General features: G+C 37.8%; 2 protein-coding genes across 9 annotated transcripts in view; both read left to right on the forward strand.

Annotated features, from left to right (window-relative positions):
- LOC129423518 (uncharacterized) overlaps nucleotides 1-15,171 on the forward strand; it is a 23,121-nt gene extending 7,950 nt beyond the window's left edge. For 2 of the 7 annotated variants that reach the window (XM_055179825.2, XM_055179827.2), the window contains exons 14-28: nucleotides 1,484-1,608; nucleotides 1,697-2,042; nucleotides 2,386-2,517; nucleotides 4,552-4,588; nucleotides 5,762-5,851; nucleotides 5,941-6,598; nucleotides 10,525-10,667; nucleotides 10,757-10,899; nucleotides 12,074-12,318; nucleotides 12,460-12,601; nucleotides 12,684-12,717; nucleotides 12,835-12,921; nucleotides 12,999-13,467; nucleotides 13,604-13,817; nucleotides 14,647-15,171. In XM_055179825.2, the coding sequence (XP_055035800.2) occupies nucleotides 1,484-1,608; nucleotides 1,697-2,042; nucleotides 2,386-2,517; nucleotides 4,552-4,588; nucleotides 5,762-5,851; nucleotides 5,941-6,598; nucleotides 10,525-10,667; nucleotides 10,757-10,899; nucleotides 12,074-12,318; nucleotides 12,460-12,601; nucleotides 12,684-12,717; nucleotides 12,835-12,921; nucleotides 12,999-13,467; nucleotides 13,604-13,817; nucleotides 14,647-14,736 (2,955 nt within the window). In that variant the 3' untranslated portion in view covers nucleotides 14,737-15,171. The remainder of the gene's footprint in view (nucleotides 1-1,483; nucleotides 1,609-1,696; nucleotides 2,043-2,385; nucleotides 2,518-4,551; nucleotides 4,589-5,761; nucleotides 5,852-5,940; nucleotides 6,599-10,524; nucleotides 10,668-10,756; nucleotides 10,900-12,073; nucleotides 12,319-12,459; nucleotides 12,602-12,683; nucleotides 12,718-12,834; nucleotides 12,922-12,998; nucleotides 13,468-13,603; nucleotides 13,818-14,646) is intronic. The other 5 variants (XM_055179829.2, XM_055179830.2, XM_055179828.2 and 2 more) reach the window with 5 other exon arrangements.
- Nucleotides 15,172-16,392: 1,221 nt separating this feature from the next.
- The window catches only part of rtknb (rhotekin b), a 41,965-nt gene continuing 38,473 nt past the window's right edge, over nucleotides 16,393-19,884 (forward strand). Inside the window, exon 1 of one of the 2 annotated variants that reach the window (XM_055180395.2) lies at nucleotides 16,393-16,693. In XM_055180395.2, the coding sequence (XP_055036370.2) occupies nucleotides 16,583-16,693 (111 nt within the window). In that variant the 5' untranslated portion in view covers nucleotides 16,393-16,582. The remainder of the gene's footprint in view (nucleotides 16,694-19,884) is intronic. The other variant, XM_055180394.2, reaches the window with a different exon arrangement.

A 19,884-nucleotide genomic window follows, 5' to 3' on the forward strand; every position in this document is an offset into this window, starting at 1 on the left:
GATAGGATGAATTTTTTTTCTCAATTTGTTTGAAAGCAGAGGGTCTTTTCTTTCATTTGACATATTTGTTCATTTTTATATGTTTATATATTTATAGAAGAAAATTTTCATGGAAGGCATTTTGTGAAACTTGTGAAAATCACAAAAAATGCTGGTGGGGGGAATGAGTTAATAAGTGTACAATAAATATTAAAGCTTCTGTGAAATGACTTCTTCCTAAAACTTTACTTAAAGGTGCAGTGTGTAATTTTTAGAAGGATCTTTTGACAGAAATGCAAAATGATATACAAAACTATATTATCAGGGGTGTATAAAGACCTTTCATAATGAACCGTTATTTGTTTATTACCTTAGAACGAGACCATTTTATCTACATACACCGAGGGTCCCCTTACATGGAAGTCACCATTTTGTGCTGCCAATTTTCTACAGAAGCCCTTAAAGGAATTTTTTTTACTAAGTTGTCACTGGCAATGACATGTTTGTCCGGTGGCGGCTTATGTGCTTCAAAAGCGAGGGGTGAGCCGTGGACTAAGCCGTTGGCTGCAATGTGCAACCTCACCACTAGATGCTGCTAAAATTTACACACTGCACCTTTAAAGGATTGGTCCATTTTCTTTAAAAAATTCCAGATAATTTTCCCATCACCATGTCATCCAAAATGTTGATGTCTTTTTTTGTTCAGTCGAGAAGAAATTATGTTTTTTGAGGAAAACATTCCAGTATTTTTCTCATTTTAATGGACCCCAACACTTAACACTTAATTTTAATGAAGTTTAAAATTGCAGTTTCAAAGGACTCTAAATGATCCCAAACGAGGCATAAAGGTCTTATCTAGCGAAACGATTGTCATTTTTGGCAAGAAAAAAAAATGCACTTTTAAAACACAACTCGTCTTCCTCCAGTCCTGTGACGTGCCAGCGCGACCTCACGTAATTGCGTAATGCCGTGGAAAGGTCACGTGTTACATATATGAAACGCACATTTGTGGATCATTTTAAACAATAAACTGACACAAATACATGAATTAGTATCATTCCACATACAACAAGGTCGAAACGATCCTCTTTCGCATACGTCATCCGTGACCTCTTGACGTGATGACGTATTATGCAAGGTCGCGCAGGCGAGTCACAGGACCGGAGGAAGACGAGAGTTGTGGTTTAAAAGTGCATATTTTTTTATTTTTCCTGCCAAAAATGACAATCATTTTGCTAGATAAGACCCTTATGCCTCGTTTGAGAGTCCTTTGAAACTACAATTTTAAATTGCATTAAAACGGTTAAGTGTTGGGGTCCATTAAAGTCCATCAAAATGAGAAAAATCCTGGAATGTTTTCCTCAAAAAACTTAATTTCTTCTCGACTGAACAAAGAAAGACATCAACATTTTGGATGACATGGTAGTGAGTAAATTATCTGGATTTTTTTTTAAGAAAATGGACTAATCCTTCAAAAAAATGCTTTGCTCTCCCATTTTTTTAGGTCACACCAATGCCAGTACAAGCGAGGGAAAAGAAACAGTCCAGTATTCTCCATGAACTGGAAGATTTTGAGGAAGAACCTGACCTCACTGCTGTACAGGAACAAATCTTTAATAAACCAACCAGGTACGGCACCAGCATCACAGATTTCAGATGTATATTTCCTCTTACCTATAGATTACATGTTATTTTACAATTTTTTGCTTTTGCTTAGGTCTGGTCGCATCCCTAAACTTTCTCAGCATGTGATACAAGCAGCTGAAGAGGAAGATGAAGAAGAGCTGTCTGATCTGCCATTAACATCTCAAGTTTCTGATCAAAGCTCCCGGAGGGCCAAACTGAAGCCTGGCCCAAGTGTGACACAAGGGATGACGCGGAGGGGAAAATCAAAACTGGTGACCTTACGAGCGTCTGTAGCTGAAGATGATGATGATGAAGAGGAAACAGGCGACTGTGTCCTGATCCATGAAGACCCAGAAGAGGAAAACCAGCCTTTTGTGCCAATGAGCCTTCGCTCTCCACCTCCAGTGAATTCAGAGGTGGTTGAAACCATGGAGGAGGTGCGTTTAAGTGTTTTTGCAGTCTATCGCCTTTATGGTTTGTTCTGTTATGGTTCGTTCTACTCAAATGAGGCCAGAAACAATTTAACCAACCTGCTCAGCACAGTTAACACAGCTATTGCTCAACTTAGCCTGCTTAAATGACATTATGCTAATGCCTGCTAAATCTCTATTGCTGAGAATGCAGCACGTACTTGTGCAATGTCATCTGCTACCATTTGTCTGTGTTGCCTACGATCAATTATTTCATTCATATTAATTTTTGCATGTTACATTCACATTCCCTCCTCTTTTTGTTTTACTTCGATCCCTTGGGATCCACTCAATCCCTTTTGGCTCACAGCTGGACATCTCTATGAATGTTACCGATATCCTGGACACTTCCCAGCATGCTTTGTGCCCTGATTTGTCCTGTGAGCAGGCTGAAATGCCTGCTGGTTCTGTCCCCTGTGAGCACCAGTTGGACCTGCTTGTTGTAAGTCTCCCCAACATCATCTCTCTCATCACGTCCAGTGCTGCTTCGTTGTACTAAATGATCATCAGTATGTTTGTTATGGTGTAAAAAGTGCACATCTTATTCATGGTCGTCATTAGTAGTCATAGACCGATTTATTGCAGTGGCTGATATATCGGCCAATAAATCTTTTCTGCTTTAAAGGTCACCTACTATGGCAAGTTTTCAAGATGTAATATTAGTCTTGTGTGTCCTCAGAATGCCTGTAAAGTTTCAGGTGCAAATACCCTATAGATAATTTATTTTACAATGTTGAAAAGGCCCATTTTTGGGTGTGCAGGAAGCATCTCTTTAAAGGATTAGTCCATTTTCTTACAAAAAATCCAGATTATTTACTCACCACCACGTCACCCAAAATGTTGATTTCCTTCTTCGTTCAGTCAAGAAGAAATTCTGTTCCCCGAGGAAAACACTCCAGGATTTTTCTCATTTTAATGGACCCCAACACTTAACAGTTTTAATGCAGTTTTCAAAGGACTCTAAACGATCTCAAACGAGGCATAAAGGTCTTATCTAGCGAAACAATTGTCATTTTTGGCAAGAAAATAAAAATGCACTTTTAAACCACAACTTCTTGACTATCTCCGGTCCTGTGACGCGCCAGCGCGACCTCACGCAATACGTCATCACGTCAAGAGGTCACGGAGGACATGTGAAACTAGGCATTGTAGTTGCATTGGCGTTGTTGTATGTGGAATGATACTAATTAACGTCTTTGTGTCAGTTTATTGTTTAAAATGGTCCGCAAATGTGCTTTTCATATATGTAACAAGTGACCTTTCAACGTCATTATGCAATTGCGTGGGGTCGCGCTGGCGCGTCACGGAACCGGAGGAAAAAGAGAAGTTGTGGTTTAGGAGTGCATATTTTTATTTTTCTTGTCAAAAATGACAATTGTTTTGCTAGATAAGACTCTTATGCCTCGTTTGGGATCGTTTAGGGTCCTTTGGAACTGCCATTTTTAACTGCATTAAAACTGTTGGGTGTTGGGGTCCATTGAAGTCCATTGAAATGGGAGAGATCCTGGAGTGTTTTCCTCAAAAAACGTGGTTTCTTCTCGGCTGAACAAGGAGAGACATCGACATTTTGAGTGACATGGTGGTGAGTAAATTATCTGGATTTAAAAAAAAAAAAATGGACTAATACTTTAAAGGAATGCTCCACTTTCATAAAAAATCCAGATCATTTACTTACCCCCATGTTATCCAAGATGTTTATATCTTTCTTTGTTCAGTCTAGAAGAAAATACGTTTTTTTTTTTTAGGAAAACATTCCATGATTTTTTTTCCAAAAAGTGGATTTTAGTGGACCTCAACAGTTTACAGTTTCAATGCAGTTTAAAATTGCAGTTTCACCACAGTTGCAAAGGGCTCTGAATGATCCCAACCAAGGCATAAGGGTCTTATCTAGCAAAACGATTGTCATTTTTGCAAAAAAAGTACTTTTAAACCATAACTTCTTTTCTTGCACTAGCCATTTGACCTTACGTATTGCGTATTCACTTCGAAAAGTCACGCATTACATATATGAAACGCACACTTGCAGACCATTTTAAACAACAAACTGACGCAAATATATTAATTGGTATCATTCCACATTCAACAACGTCAGAATGGTCCTTTTTCTCCACACTTGTAAACACTGGAGCGGTAGTTTCGCATACAAGCTAAACTTAATGGAACAGTATGTAGGATTGTGGCCAAAACTGGTATTGCAATAACAAAACTTGTGGCTAAAACTGGTACTGCAATCACACAACTAGTGGCCAATACACAACATGACAACATAAACACCAGTTTAGGGCTGCAACTCCACTTTTTAAATGACACTATCCTGGCCAGACCACTGTTGTCAGTGATTTCTTAATGTCTAGTGACATATCAGGGCCATTTTATGATTAATTGATATAAATTTCTTATATACTGTTCCTTTAAACCTTGCTAATGTATAATATATTTTTTTGAACTCAAGTTTCTTATTTTTCTTGTTTTGAAGGATGTCATTGAGTTTCTTGACCCAGATCACATGGAAGGTAAGGCGAAATTTATGTGAAATTGTCATTTATTTAGGGTAGTAATGGGAGAAATAAAGCTTCGAATCAGTTGAACCAATTGCTTCGCAAATTGATTCAGTTTTTCGAAGCGTTTGAAACACCACACACACTGGCGACACCTGCTGGTCAAAATAGTGTAAAAGCAACAAGATCTGTCCAAACATTGAAAAAAATAAAATAATAAAAAAATCTTTGTGTCCTCAGAGTATGTATGTGAAATTTTAGCTCAAAATACCATATAGATAATTTATTATATCATGTTAAAATTGCAACTTTGTAGGTGTGGGCAAAAATGCTAAAATCACGTGACTTGGCCTGTTTGAAACACGCTCCGAACCAATGATTCAAAACAAAAGATTTATAAATGTTTCAAAGCCTCATGAAGCAGTGTTTCGAAAGCGACCATCACTGTTTAGGGGTGGGCGATAAACAGTAAAAATGAAAAATCAGTATTACTGTGGGTTCACACCAGCCGCGTTTGAGGCGTCAAATTCGCGTCTAGTTTGCCACTTGAACATTTTGAGTTTACTCGCTTCATTCTGCTCGCTTCCTGTAATCACGTCACTACTAGAACAAGCTCCTGATTGGTTAACGCAGCGCGTTTTTCCGCCAAAGTAAAAGTTTCAACTTGCACATTTCCCGGCGCAACGCTCAGTTCGTGCCATTCGCGCGAACAAGGCTGAATCACGTCTATTGTGCAACATTCACGCCGCAAGACTTCCAGACGCGCGTCAACGCATCTTCACATTGACTTAACATTGAAATTACTTGTGCTTGACGTCTCTACTGCAACTGTTGTGAACGCAGCATTAGTCTACTTCATTTATTATTAAATTACATATTGATTAAAAGTGGATTTATAATGTTATTGTATCAAGTTGCTTTAAAAGTTTCTATAAATTTAAATAAAGAAGACCCGCACATCATTAATGGCTACGTCCACAGTGTAAAAACAGGACGAATTATGTGATTCACGGTCAATGCATACATTCTTAAAACTGCATATCATAAATGCAAAAGTCATGAGAGAAAAGTTATGGATTGCAGATTTAAGATTATGTTGATACTAATTTGTTCTCACACCCCCACATTAAATGCAATTTTATATTAAACTTAAAAATCGAGCTTGATGGTTGGATGCATCTTTCTCAGTGTGTAAGCAGATCAACAATGAAGCCGCCCAGACTCTTCTGACCATTGGGAACTCAGCTCTGACTCAGACGGCAGAAATGTCCTGCACAGGCAAGAAACAATTCATAAGTCAAACCTCAATACAAACTGCCTACTTTCCTCACTGATTCATTAAATTACATATTGCTGGGTTTTTTTAGGTGAAAATTATATTGGTGAGCAATCATTAAATATCATCCAGGAAGAGGTTGTCCATGAGGAAGTTATAACAGAAACAATAGAAGTTCAAGCTGATACCTCAACAGTGATGTCTGGTACTTCAGTAAGTTGTGAGCCGGAAACAAAAAGTGACCTTGATCCATCAAGCAAAGGGAGTCCTGACGAAACCTCCACCACGACAGCACAGCCAATCAGCATAGAGACAACAAATAATGTATCCACCCAAGACGAAATGCAGAACTTGGGTCGTTCCGCCAGTGATCTATCCTCGAGAAGGAGCCGGTTCTCTAAACCCAAGCCCAATGTTGGCCAAGGTTTGAGAACCAGACGAGCACAGAAGCAGCAAGACCCTCAGGAACTTCATTCTGTGCAGAGCTCCAGTGATCTAACTTTAACAAAAGAGGATCAAAATCCAACAGAACCCACACCACAAGACTCCATTACTGTCACGCAGCCAGATACATCATCTAAACAAAGACAAGACAGTCGTGACGCCATCTCTGAAAAAGTGATTGACGAAGATAGTGGATCTGTCCCATCACTTAAGAGAAAGAGGGACGATATAATCACAGAGGAATGTGCGAAAAAAGATAGACGAGAGATGGAAGAGGCGGGGCCAGAGACACTGCAGACAAACAGGTATTAAACAGGCTATCTTGCAAAATAATATTTACATTGTATTTGGTATATACAGTGTGTTCGCTTGGTTTATGGTTTAAAAAACATATTATTTTCCACATACTGTACATTTTTGTAGCTCCAGATTTCACTCTCTTCCTGAAACGAACGGATTTGAAAAGCTCTGTGTCCTGATTGGCCAGCTAATCTGTACATTGTAATTGATCTGAATACCTCTGATGTCAGCCGGAAATGTGACGCTTCTTACCATGTTTAAAAGATTCGGTTGCTAACAGGCAGGGTGCGATTTGTGAAAAAAAACAGAGGGGGGGATGTTTTCATAGGTGTCGATTTTGGTCACGGTGGGTTTTGTACCCACCACTTTTATTTTCCGTCCATAATTATTTGACTTTTGGTTCGACTGTTTTCAGTGGTTATGAGGAGCAATACAAGAGAGAAATTTGGTAATCATTGTCCGACCCAACAAAAATCCATTATAATATATATATATATAATTTATAGCCTGACATTGTCATACTCAATTCTAGTCAGAATTTGAGTCTGATATCGCTCCATTGAGCTAAAATTATGAGGCGTGTCTCAACCGAAAAATGCCTCTGCACTCAATTGGATAGACCTACAACCAATCAGAGCAACGGAGTGTGTGACGTATGTTGAAATGTCGTCTTTTGCAGTCTGACCGAACTGCTAGTTATTTCGCTCGAGACACTAACATCATTGTGATTATATTAAGTCTGAGTTAGCGAACGTACATCAACACCTACTATGTTTACAATATTTCATTTATATCACAACATTAAGTATTTACTAAGTCATACAGTAAGACTATCTCTTACCATTTGTACGTTAGGTGAACTTCATCCACGACGATAGCTACCCATTACGTTGGCTTGAAAAATATCGGAGCCTAGCATGTCCCTCCACTTATTCAGCAGTCACGATTCCGGGGTTCCGAAAAGAAGCTGGCAACGACCGCTATTTATATCCATCTCGTCGTGCACGCCGAGTTGCATCGCCGTGACACTCATTTCAGTTGCTTCTTTAACTTTGTCCTCCATAAGGGCGACCAACTTTTGCCGAATCCCGTAGGAAGGACGCCAAAAACATAAACAAATGCCTTGATCGAGTTTTTCTGTTCCTCTTTTTAAATCAATGCTCTGTCGATATCTTTTAGAACAGACTCAATGTCAGAATCCACACATCTGAATTCTCCAGCGGCAGCCATTTCATGTAAACAGATTGAACACACGCGCTCTTTGGGTGACGTGGTGATACATTACTGTTGATCATCTGTCCATCATCGTATAAAGCCCGCCCTCACAATTTGATTCGTCGACCAGCTTTGGGACTCGCATAGTAGCTCCTCAATGGAAAAACGCCAGACCGATCTTCCCGTTTTTCAAAATGTGGTAGGCGGGGCTAAGATCGGCTGGCACCCAGGCTATATAATTTATGTTTCTAATTAAAATATTTCTGATAGGCTATTCAGAAATGCGCCGCTCACGAGCACTGATTGGAACAAACCCGAATCTCACTGTCTGCTGAACTCGCGCAGAAACATAAAAATATAACCAGCTTTTTAAATTGGTTTTAAAACTAAACATTTAAGGGGATCGCACACCGGCCGCGCAGCTCAGTGCCATGCAGCGCTGCGCCGTTCTAAAAAAATCAAACACATTGTTTTCTATGAGTATACGCACACCGGTGCCGCCAGGTTGCCCCTGTCTGCGCCGCCCAGCTGTGACTCAGGAAGTTGCTCAAATCCCTGTCACACCACACAGCGCCACTCACATAGTTTAACATTAAATAACATCATATTTGTCCCAAATCATTAACGATTAACATTGGCTGCTAACATATATTTTGCATTTTGAAGTAGATGCTATCTGACGAAGCACGCTTTTTATAATCTGCACTTCCGGTTTACAATACCTCCGAGTTGTCCTAGACGCGACGCGGCGCTGAGCTGCGCGGCCGGTGTGCGACCCCCTTTAGACTATTTTAGCAGAAATTATGAGCTTATTGACGATTTTTTAAAAATTCTTGACAAAATTAGAATATAGTAAAAGGTTGTTTTTTTTTTTTGAAAAAATTTTTTCGGGTGAGCACGAAAAAAAAACCGAGCGCCAGGTTTCAGCGCGGAAAAAACCCGCTAGCTGCTTGCTTATTTGAAACGCAGAGTTTCCATTGGAATCAATTGAAAACATGCGCCGGCCGCGGGCGTAAAAGCTTTGGTGTGAAACAGTTTTACTCTGTGGTTTGCACCTTTTGCATATCATTAACATGTACTACACTTACACAACAAAGGAAATAAAAAAATTTAAATCAGACAATAGGTGCTCTTTAACTTTATGCTCTTAGCACATATTATACGTTCCTAAAATACTTTTGCTTTAAATCCGTTAATACTGACCTCAGGCTATTCAGAAATACCACAAAGGAAGAATTAAATGAATGACGGTGTGCGTACGTCACAAGTATTTTTTACTGATTATATTTGGATATTGACCACATTTTTAGCGTTTTTACACTTATTCAGAAAGGACAGTGAAGATTGACTGGAGACTTTTTTAGATTTTTGCATGCACTTGCTTGGAGGGACAAATTGAAAGACAAATTTGTTAAATACCAATGAAATTACTAAAGTGCATCTCACATGTTTTCATGTGGGTGAGCATTTTGTTGTCAGGTTCTTATGTTTAGGTTCAGTAATTTCACTCTAATGGCTATGAAAAAGTTATTTTGTTGTATTTCTGGATGGCCGGAGGCCAGGATTAACGGATTTAAAGCAAAAGTATTTTAGGAACTTATAATACGTGCTGAGAGCATATAGTTAAAGAGCACCTATTGTCCGATTCACGATTTTAAATTTCCTTTGTTGTGTAAGTGTGTTTTAGTACTACTATAAGTTAATGATATGCAAAAGGTACAAACCCCCAAAGTAAACAATGAAGCGAGTTATCGTCTCCAATGTAAATTTTTGGCCACCATGCCGGAATTTTTGCAATGTTATAGTGATCATATGTAATTGTTTCTCAGTCTCTTTAATAGAATACATCCAGGAAATGTGTATATAGTATTAAAAACTGTATAAAAATGTAAACTGATGTGTCAAGTTTTAGGGTAAACTCCCCTTCCACTTGAGCAATAGCAGGCAACTGTAGGATCTCTTAAACCTACATAAACTTAAATCCTTATTTTCTAAATTAAAAGAAATTAATCTTTTTACTTTTACTGCTCAAAAATGCTCAAGATGTGTTTAGACACAGACAATGCCCAAAGAAGACATTTAGTCCTGAAAATGTATTTATTTATTTTCGTACTTATTTCCTGTATTTTCTGTTTGTAACCTAATAAATAGATTAAAAAATAAATATGGATTGACATTAAAACTTCTAAAACAACAAGTGTTGTTGTGGTGGCGGCTCGTGACTGCTCATCCGAGAATGCGCTAATTCAAAATAAGTGTTCGGACTGTCACGTGTGTGGTTCCCTTTTCCAAAATATGAGTGTCCTGCGTGTCGAGAGAACCTGTGTGCATGACGTGTTTTGTCAAAATAAGTGCCTGCTGCACACGCTTCAAAACCGTTTATGATAAAAGAGGCGCTCACGTTCCCAAAATACACACTAGACACTTCCTTAACAGTAAACTCTGATTACGCATGAGATTATGCGAGTATCTGGCAAACACAAACGTCTCTTTTATCATAAACCCATCCGCAGCAGGCACTTATTTTGGTATGACACGTGATGCACACACAATCTCTCAAAGTGCAGAACACATATTTTGAAATTACGTACCACACACATGATGAGCTACATACATGTTGTGACGAACTTCACCAGCCGCCACTGATATATATATATATTAGTGACAAACGATATCGATATTATATGTCTAATTTCAAATGTGTTATTTGTGTCAGTGTGAGTGTGCCACAGGAGGAATCAGATGAGACCTGTAAACCTGTCAGGAGGTATCGCGGACCCAAACCTAAACCTAACCTGGCTCGGACATCTAGACCCCCACACACCCAGACCCACCAGAACACAACATTAACCACACCAGGTGAAAAAAATTGACAGCAATGTGTTTATTAATATAAAAAAGTGTGATGTAAAATTGTTTATGATTGTTTGTGCTCTGGTTTCTTTAAGTACCAAAAGAAAGCTCACCAGCTGCCGAGATCTCCACATCAACTGAAAGCCCTGAAGAGGGCGCTGTAGTTCTCACAGGATCTGATGTTTCCCAAAGGCCATCTCAACAAGAGACCGTTTCAACAAACATAAAATCAGTTAAGGTAAAATTTGTTTGTTTGAGCTATGTAACCCTGGACCAGAAAAAAAGTCTTAAGTCACATGGGTATATTTTAGCAATAGCCAACAATATATTATATGGGTCAAAATGATCCATTTTTCTTTTATGCCAAAAATCATTAAGATCATGTTCCATGAAGATATTTTGTATCACGTAAATATAACAAATTATTTATTTATTATTAGTCATAAGTGTTGCAAGGACTTCAACTTTAAAGGCGATTTTTTTCTCAATATTTGGCAATATGTCCTTGAAATCCTTGAAAGTTTGTGAATCTGGGGGAAAATTCAAGGCCCTGAGAAGTTTTTGAAACTATACATTGAAAGTGCTTGAATCGTTTTTATGCAAGAAGTTTTCTTGGAAAAAAATCCATATTATTCCCTGTGTAGGGTAGGATAATATCATAAAAATTCTAGACTTTTTAAGCACACGTGCTAAACTGTTTGTTTTAAATGCTTATATCTTCTGTATGCGACTGTTGATTCATATGAAAATGCTTTTTTGCATAGTTGTGTTTGACACATGAAAATGTCTGGAGTTGCGTATGTAAATGTTGTTCCCTGAAAAGGGAATGAGACGCTGCGTCCCCCTTGCCATACTTCCTGCGTCCCTGTAACGCCGTCTTTGGCAATATTTTAGATAGCGATATACTTCCTGGCTCCCGCGTCACCCTGTCTTTGTCGTTAAGCCTCACTATTGGTTGAATTTGATATACACATTCAGATGCACTTACCCCTGGAGGCGTCCCCAAAGTGTCACCGCAGTGATGCAGCACGAGTACCCTTGAAAGGGAACTGTAACAATGTATCTAAAAAGGTAACATGATGTAACCTTGCTCTCACTTGAAATGTGTCCCCACATTTAGTCCTTGAATTTGAGGGTATTGGACCTGGAAAGTCCTTGAAAGGACCTTGAATTTGAAGTTAACTAAGGTGTGGGAACCCTGATTTTGATAATTTTTTATATTCAAATAGTTGTAACTTGACCAAATATTGTCATAACAAACCATACATCAAAGATAATCGTATTTATTCAAATTATGTATAAATCTCAATTTCAATAAATTGACCCTTATGACTGGATTTGTGGTCACATACAGTATCATGATCTCACTAAGAGCAATATGATTCTCATACATTTAACTTCATTTAATTTAGGAAGTCACACCCCAAGTTGCTGAAGATGAGTTGAAACAGAGAACTGCGGTAAGGTTAGAAGAAAGCACTAGAAGTACTTCTGATGAAAGCTCCACGAAACTTCCTGTTGGTGTACTGCAGGACACATCTGCTGACCCCACCGCTGATGAACCGGTGTTTATACTCTCTCTCACTGAAATCCCACCCACCTTTGATGAGGGGACGGCCTTTGGGACAGAGTCAAAATTACTTTCTCAAAGTCAAAGGTATGGTTGCTTCAAACACAAAACTGCCAAACATAAGGAGAATTTTGTGTGAAAGTGTCCATGCTTTTGTCTTTATTTCTAGAAATAATATTAGTCTTTTTTTGTGTTTGTGTTTCTCTCTCTCCACTTTTCACATTTCAGTGTTAATGAGAGCAGGGAGCCAAGTCATCATCTGATCACGGATGCTTTAGTTCTTGTGGAAGAGGAAAGAGGGGAGGGGGACGGGGACAAAACAAGGAAAAGGGATTTGAATTGTAAGGCATCAGCCTCAAGATCTCCGAAGGTGAAACACACAGTTACTTTCAGCTCTGATAAATTGTCTTAAAATTTTCATGTGATTAAAAGTGATGTCATTTCCTCTCTAGAGTGCCAATACAGAAAGCAAGACAGAACGTGATGGTGAGGACATTATCAGTACTCCATTATAATCAACAAATGTGGTTCAGATTATCATTACAAGGGTCACATAAATGAATAGCAATGCTCCTTGCACGGTTTAACTTTGTCTGTTTTTAGTGGAAGTACTGGCAAATCCTGTAGCAGAGAGGACTAAGGAGGAACATCTGGAAAAGAAAAGAGAACTTCCTGAGAGAGCCAGAAGAGGTAAAGTTGTTGGAAAATTCAAATTCAGTTTTTTTCATTCATCAGCTTACGTTAACATTTGTTTTTTTTATGTTTAGCAAAACTGCAGGTTAAACCCAACCCAGTCACAAAAAGAAACACAAAAAGAGCGGCCCATGCTAAAGGGGAGACACCAAGGGTCTCTTCAGAAGATACTACTTCAGTACCCATTTCAACACTATATAGCGAAAAGACCATATCAGCGCAAGAACAAAATGTCCAAGCCACCATTTCAACAACGGTAAACTCGGACAGTTTAACATCAGCAGTCATTTCAGATGGAGAAACAATTTCTTTGTCGAGTGATGTTCGAGCACCTCCATCTCAGTCTTCCTCAGATCCCAAAAGTCCGCCTCAACTTGCCAGTCAAGATATTACTGCTGAGAAGTGTGCCCAGGTCGACCCTTCCCAATGCATTATGGGACAGGTAGACCTTGCAGATAAAGTAGGATCGATGGAGGCTAGTGGGTCAGACTCGCAAAATGTCAATCAAATTACACCTGTTGCCACAAGTGGGCAACTTACAAGGTGGGTAAATGCGGATTTGCATCTTAACCTAATTTATAAGACAACTGGAAATCTTTCAGTTGGACTGAATATGTTTGCTGATAGCATAACATTATGATAAACGTATAGTTTTATTGATTGGATGTCTTACCTATAGACCTGGTAGAAGACCCAAGGGTTTCCTGTCCTTCATCACCCCCAAGAACACACAAGGGCCCCCAGGAACTCATCGAGGGGCTAAGACAGGCCCCCAGAAACCAGTGGTCAATACCACACGCCCAGAGAGGAAACGAGTAGCGGCCAGCCCTGTTACTTTGGCAATAAACCCTGAAGCGAAGCGACCCTCAACAGCCTCTGCTTCCACCATTGAGGTACAGTAAACGGTTATAGAGTCATTTTATTACTATAATTAAGTATGATGAATATTAATAGTGATACTTAAAAAAAGTACCGTTTTGGAATCCATTCAGCTGATCTCCGGGTCTGGCGCTACCACTTTTAGCATAGCTTAGCATAATCCATTGAATCTGATTAGACCATTAGCATCGCGCTAAAAAATAACCAAAGATTTTCAATATTTTTCCTATTTAAAACTTGACTTGACTAAGATGGACAGTAAATTAAAAGTTGTGATTTTCTAGGCAGATATGTCTAGGAACTATACTCTCATTCTGGCGTAATAATCAGTGACTTTGCTGCCGTAACATGGCTGCAGGAGGCACAATGATATTACGCAGCAGCCGAAAATAGTCCCTTTAGTAACGTTCAATGACAGGGGACTATTTTAGGGGCAATGCGTAATATCATTGTGCCTCCTGCAGCCATGTTACAGCACCAAATTGCTTTATTATTACGTCAGAATGAGAGTATAGTCTTAGCAATATCTGCCTAGAAAATCGCAAGTTTTAATTTTCTGTCTTAGTACATGGTGTTACTACAGAAGAGTCAAGTTTTAAATAGGAAAAACATCGGAACTCTTTGGTTATTTTTTAGCGCGATGCTAATGGTCTAATCAGAATCAATGGATTATCCTAAGCTATGCTAGGGGTGCTGGCGCCAGACCCGGAGATCAGGTGAATGGATTCCAAAACAGTAAGAAAACTGTTTAACTCTAGGGGAGCTGGAAAATAAGTATATTTTCAAAAAAAAGTGGAGAGTCCCTTTAAGGCCGCTTCATCATTTCATCACTGTGTCTTTCAGCAGAATTCAGAAGAAGAGCCCACCAGTGTCTCCAAATACTTCTTTAGTGATATCTTCACTGAAGTTGATGAACTAGAAGACATGGAATGACAAAAGCAAGTGGATGGAAGAAGGAATGTGATATAACCTATTAATCAAATACAAACACTTTGTACTTGTTAGAATTGTAAATATAAGTAAACTTTATCTAGAGATATTAGAGGAATCGACTGAAGAAGATACAGTCAAAGCGTTTACCTCACATTAAGGATCAGACTTAGTTTGATTTTAAGGATTTAAATTATTTATTTTAAAAGTATTCAAACAAAGTGAAACGTTTTTGGTAAATGTCCCAGTTGCACTGCACTTAATGTAAAGTTACAATAAGTTTCATGTCTGATCTCAGCATAACTGTGAATTTTGTGACTGTTCTTTGTATTGTTTTAGTTTAGTTAAGAACCAGTAAATTACAAGATTACCCTACTATTTTTCTACATGTTCACATTCAAGTATTTGTTTTTCTTTAGAACTTTTAAATGCCTTTAACTAGAGCCATTTTAAACTTTAACGTTTAATACGTGTTCAGTCTCAAGATGTTTTGAATTTAATTTTAGCTCGTTTTTGCATTTTAATAAGTTTTTAGTTGGCAAACTAGACTTGCATTTTAATTTAGTGTTGTTATGGTCATTGCTTTTCATATTTGTTTCATGTTTGTATGCAAACGTTAACAAGCAGTTTCACTTGTATTTGTAAATATGTTAATAAAATGTTACAGTATGTTTTAAAGATTGAACTTCTTTTATTTGTGTGTTTATAGCATCTGTGTTTAATACACACAAAGTACACACTTAAAGTTTTTATTTTGTTTTTTATTACACCTTTTTATAAACAGAGCATTCTTAGAAAAGTAAAATACAAAAAGGAGGTAATAACAACAACACTCGAGCAAAATAATAAATAAATATACATTATGAAGAAAGCAAGGGGTAAAATAAATAAATACATTTAAAACTAAAATAAATACACTTAAAGTATCACTTGAAGTTTTGTACATGGGAATATAAATATGACATAGTTCTAAAAAACTAGGAGAAAGTATATAAATGAGTTTAGCTGGCAGGTTCAGAGTTTTAATCATTTTCATTTTGATCCTTGACTTTCTTAATTTTAATAAAAAATAATAAAGTATTAAAATGTTTGTTAATTTCAAACCTAAACTCATTTAGTTTCATTCATTGACACGTGGTTCTTGTTACGTTTCTCAGGGCTGTCGAAATAGACCAATCACACTTGTTTGTGATTACTAGATGACAATTTAAACCAATTCGTTAATGTTAAAAACAAGTTTACATTTCATTGTACGACTCTCTTCGGGAGACAATTTTTTTTGAACAAAACATGTAACTGCTCCTCAATCAATATGGATTTCGGTCTCGAGCCGTCATGCGCACCCTCGAGGAAAACAACTTTTCACTTTTTTGCACTTTTTTTGGTTAGGTACCTTTCTAACACAAATGCAGTACAAACTATTAGTGCATATTATAGGTAGGCAAATAAGGACGCAGTTTAAATATCTGTAATGTCGCAGTTTTTGGTGTTTGCTGAGAACCGCAAGCGCCACCCACCCAAGGTGTGTTCAACGTCACGCCTGCGCAGACTTATCGTCTTATGAAATCAGAGCACCGCGAGAGCGATACCAAAGCAATGGCTCTCTCGCGGTACTTTGATGTAATGATCTGCGCAATGCCGCTTAAAGTTGATCATACCTCCCATTTTTCCATAGTTAACGGCTAAATGTCCAGCTAGATTTAGGAACACACCCTAATGCCGTTTTTTAAAGTACATATAAAACATTGGGCTGTATGAAGAACACGCGTGTCATTTTAGCAGTTTTACGCGGTACGTTTAATTCTCGTGGTTGCTTGTTTGGAGCGGATATTAAACTACACAAGCAGAAATGTTCTGCAGAAACCAAAGCTCCAGAGTCACTGTGGCCCGTGGATCCGCGCTGGAGATGGAGGTGAAGAGAGGACAGTTTCGGCTGAGTGTGCTGGAGGACTCCGCACAGGTAAAACACACACCTGTGCACACCCAGCTAGAGGAAACTTTTATTGCGCGGAATTTGCTCTGGTGACTAGAAGCCACGAGTGACTCCCTGAAGTATTAAGTTAAACCATGTTCATCTTAGCTGTCTTGGGAGATAACACACATTTGCTGAGATACGGTGTTTTAGCACAAATCATTTGGTTTATGGAGAATATGAGAAATGCTTGAGTTATTAAAATATTTTATATTGAAATGCACACTTTGTTATTTTGTTCAATCACAGCACGGCGAAACTCGAGAAGAGATTAATTTTCCCTTGTCCATATTTGAAATAGTTAAGAATGACCCTTCCTACAGGAAATACAAATAATTATATAATTGGCATACATCTTACATAAAAAGTAAATGTAAACCTATGAGTTGTAAACTTTTAAAGTTACTTCAAATGAAATGGAGATTTATATATAAATTAGTATTTCTGTGTAGTTATACATTAAATATCAGCAAGCTAAATCCTCAGCCACCTAATCCTCTCACCTAAACAGAGTTGGCAGATGTTGTGTTGAATGAGTAATGGGTTATAAATCAAGGAATTATACTGTTGGGAAACACACTGGAATTATTGTCTAGGTTAAATCATTACAACATGAAAGATTAATTGTTTTATTGAATAATCATATCTAATTATTACATTACCTCAGTAACTTCAAGTTTGCACCTGGAAGGCAAAAATCACAGGCAGGTCATAACAAAAAAATAACGTATTACGTGTGCTTGCACATTTTAAAACTCATTGGAATGAAAAGATAATTTATCTTAAACCCTGCATTGCAATTTGATATTTTTGCACTTGTAAACTCATTTGTTAACTTACGTAACTTTGACCTCTTATATCATTGTTAACAGGATGTTAACAGATTTAGAAGCCGATAAGCTGCCTAACCATCGGCTACTTATTACAGACAGACTATTATATAACTATGTATGTAACTATTTGCACACGCAGTCTAAATTTGTTTTTTTTGTGTGTAAAAGTTAACACTTTTCTTCTTTTTCACATGAGTTTGGCTAAAGGTTGTGGTTTTTGTGAATGTCCCCTAACCGATATTTTTATAGCAAATTGTATTTTTTATGTTACATAGTATACAGATAGATGGATTTAAAATCATTTGTGTTTAAAATCCACAGTTTTGGATACTGGAAAATCATTGTAATCGGGTTATGCATGCCAGTTTCTGTTTAATGAGAGTATGACCCAAAATCTCCTTCTAGCCTTAGGTTCTCTGGAAATCCTCCAAAAGTACAGTGCTTTTTATGACGTCCTGAGTAAAGTTTATTTGTAAATTGAGGGTAAAATAAGGTCATCTGAATTTATTTTTACGCTTCAATATAAAGTATGCAATTTACTGCATGTCACAATAACACTCGTTGGACTTTATCTTTTTTAATACCCAAGGGTAAATTTGTTGTGCAGGGAGATTTTAAGAAATTCGGCCATCCATACAAAGATAATCTAAGAAAAACAAAATAAAACGTCAACCATTCCATATCTACATAATATACTATATAAAACTTTACTAAAACTCATGACAATGCCACACAACCTATACTCATCCACCCCATACAGAAGTGTTGCCCAGGTTTCATCATAGCATCATTAGATTAAGTTAAGACTACAATAAACTACCAAATGAGACAGCTAAAATATCAGTGTCGGCGCCACGAGCGGGCCCTAGGGGGCATGGCCCGGCCACTTGAGTCACTGTGCCCCCTTACTTCTCAAAATAATAATGAACTTAATAATTAAAAAAAAATGTGCTGCAAATACATTTGGTTATACAATGAATACTGATTAAAGGTCACGTTCGCCCTGATACCATTTTTTAAACCCTAGTTAGTGTGTAATGTTGCTATAGTATCATAAATAATACCTGTAAAATGATAAAGCTCAAAGTTCACTGCCAGACGATATATTTTCTTCAATAGAATTCCTCTTCAAAAGCCTACAACGAACGGCCGGTTTGGACTACAGCCCTCTATTTCCTGCTTTAATGACGTCAGTAAAACAGTTCGTTGACAAAACTCCGCCCACAGGAATAGGTCAGTCACCAGCTTTGGCTCAAACGGCTCTGCTAAGCTAAGCTGCTATCGAATCACAGCACACTAAACAAACTACACAATCAGAACTCGATACGTATTTCTGAGGGAGGGACTTCACATAACAAGGAAGACATCAGCCTGTTTTGAGGACAGTGAAAACAGTGCTATACAGATAAGTAAATTGTGTGAAAAATACCGCGTTTTTTTACACGTGAAACATGAACACATGTTATATTGCCCATTATAAACAAAATCAAAGCTTCAAAATCACAGACAGAACGGGAGCTTTAAAATTCGGAGTATAATTAATAAAAAAATAATAATTAAAATACTTACCCACAATGCAATGTTAACATAGTCAGCCAGCCAGTTACACGCAGCCACTACATTTGAACAACACAAATTCTTAAAGCTATCCCCAAGTTACTGTCACGTTCGGGGTCTCAATCGCCATGCGTGAGAACTCATTCTCTGTCTAAATAATGTACACTTGTAAGTCTTGGCATTTGAGCAAGACGAAGAAATTTCACGACAAATAAAAGAACCTTCTTAAAAAGTTTTAAAAAGTCCTCTCGTCGCCTGCAGCTCTTCTGAAGGTAAAATGCATAGTTCATTCTGGTGTTAAATATGTCAGTAACATTGTTTTCTTTTGCTGTTATTTGGTTATGTACTGGTCTTTATGATTTGCGTGAGTTATCCAGTCTTGCACTTTACCGTCATTATAAGTTATGTTTTTACTATAGTGAGGGATTTATTTGCGACAACAACTTGGCTGGTTGTAACAATCCCGCTAATTTCACGGCTAGTTGCTATATGAGTAAATATATAGACATAACATTTTGATTTGATGTCTTTTATTAGCTTATTTTTAAGAAATACAAACCTTCAATGGAAAACGTTTCTTAATGGCTAAAAGCCAGACGCGTTAAAACAAGTTAAAAGTCAAAAGACGAACATTCGGTTTAATCATTGTAAATACAATCTCATATACGTTATTAATAATGCATATTTATTCTGTATTAATTCGTAGGTATTAAACTGTCCCTGTTAACGTGACCCGCTCGCAGTACCCGGGTGAGGCTGTGTTTCAGGCGGTTGTTCAAGGAATAAAAT

The sequence above is a fragment of the Misgurnus anguillicaudatus genome, chromosome 9 (genome assembly GCF_027580225.2).
Source record: "Misgurnus anguillicaudatus chromosome 9, ASM2758022v2, whole genome shotgun sequence".
Classification (NCBI taxonomy): domain Eukaryota; kingdom Metazoa; phylum Chordata; class Actinopteri; order Cypriniformes; family Cobitidae; genus Misgurnus; species Misgurnus anguillicaudatus.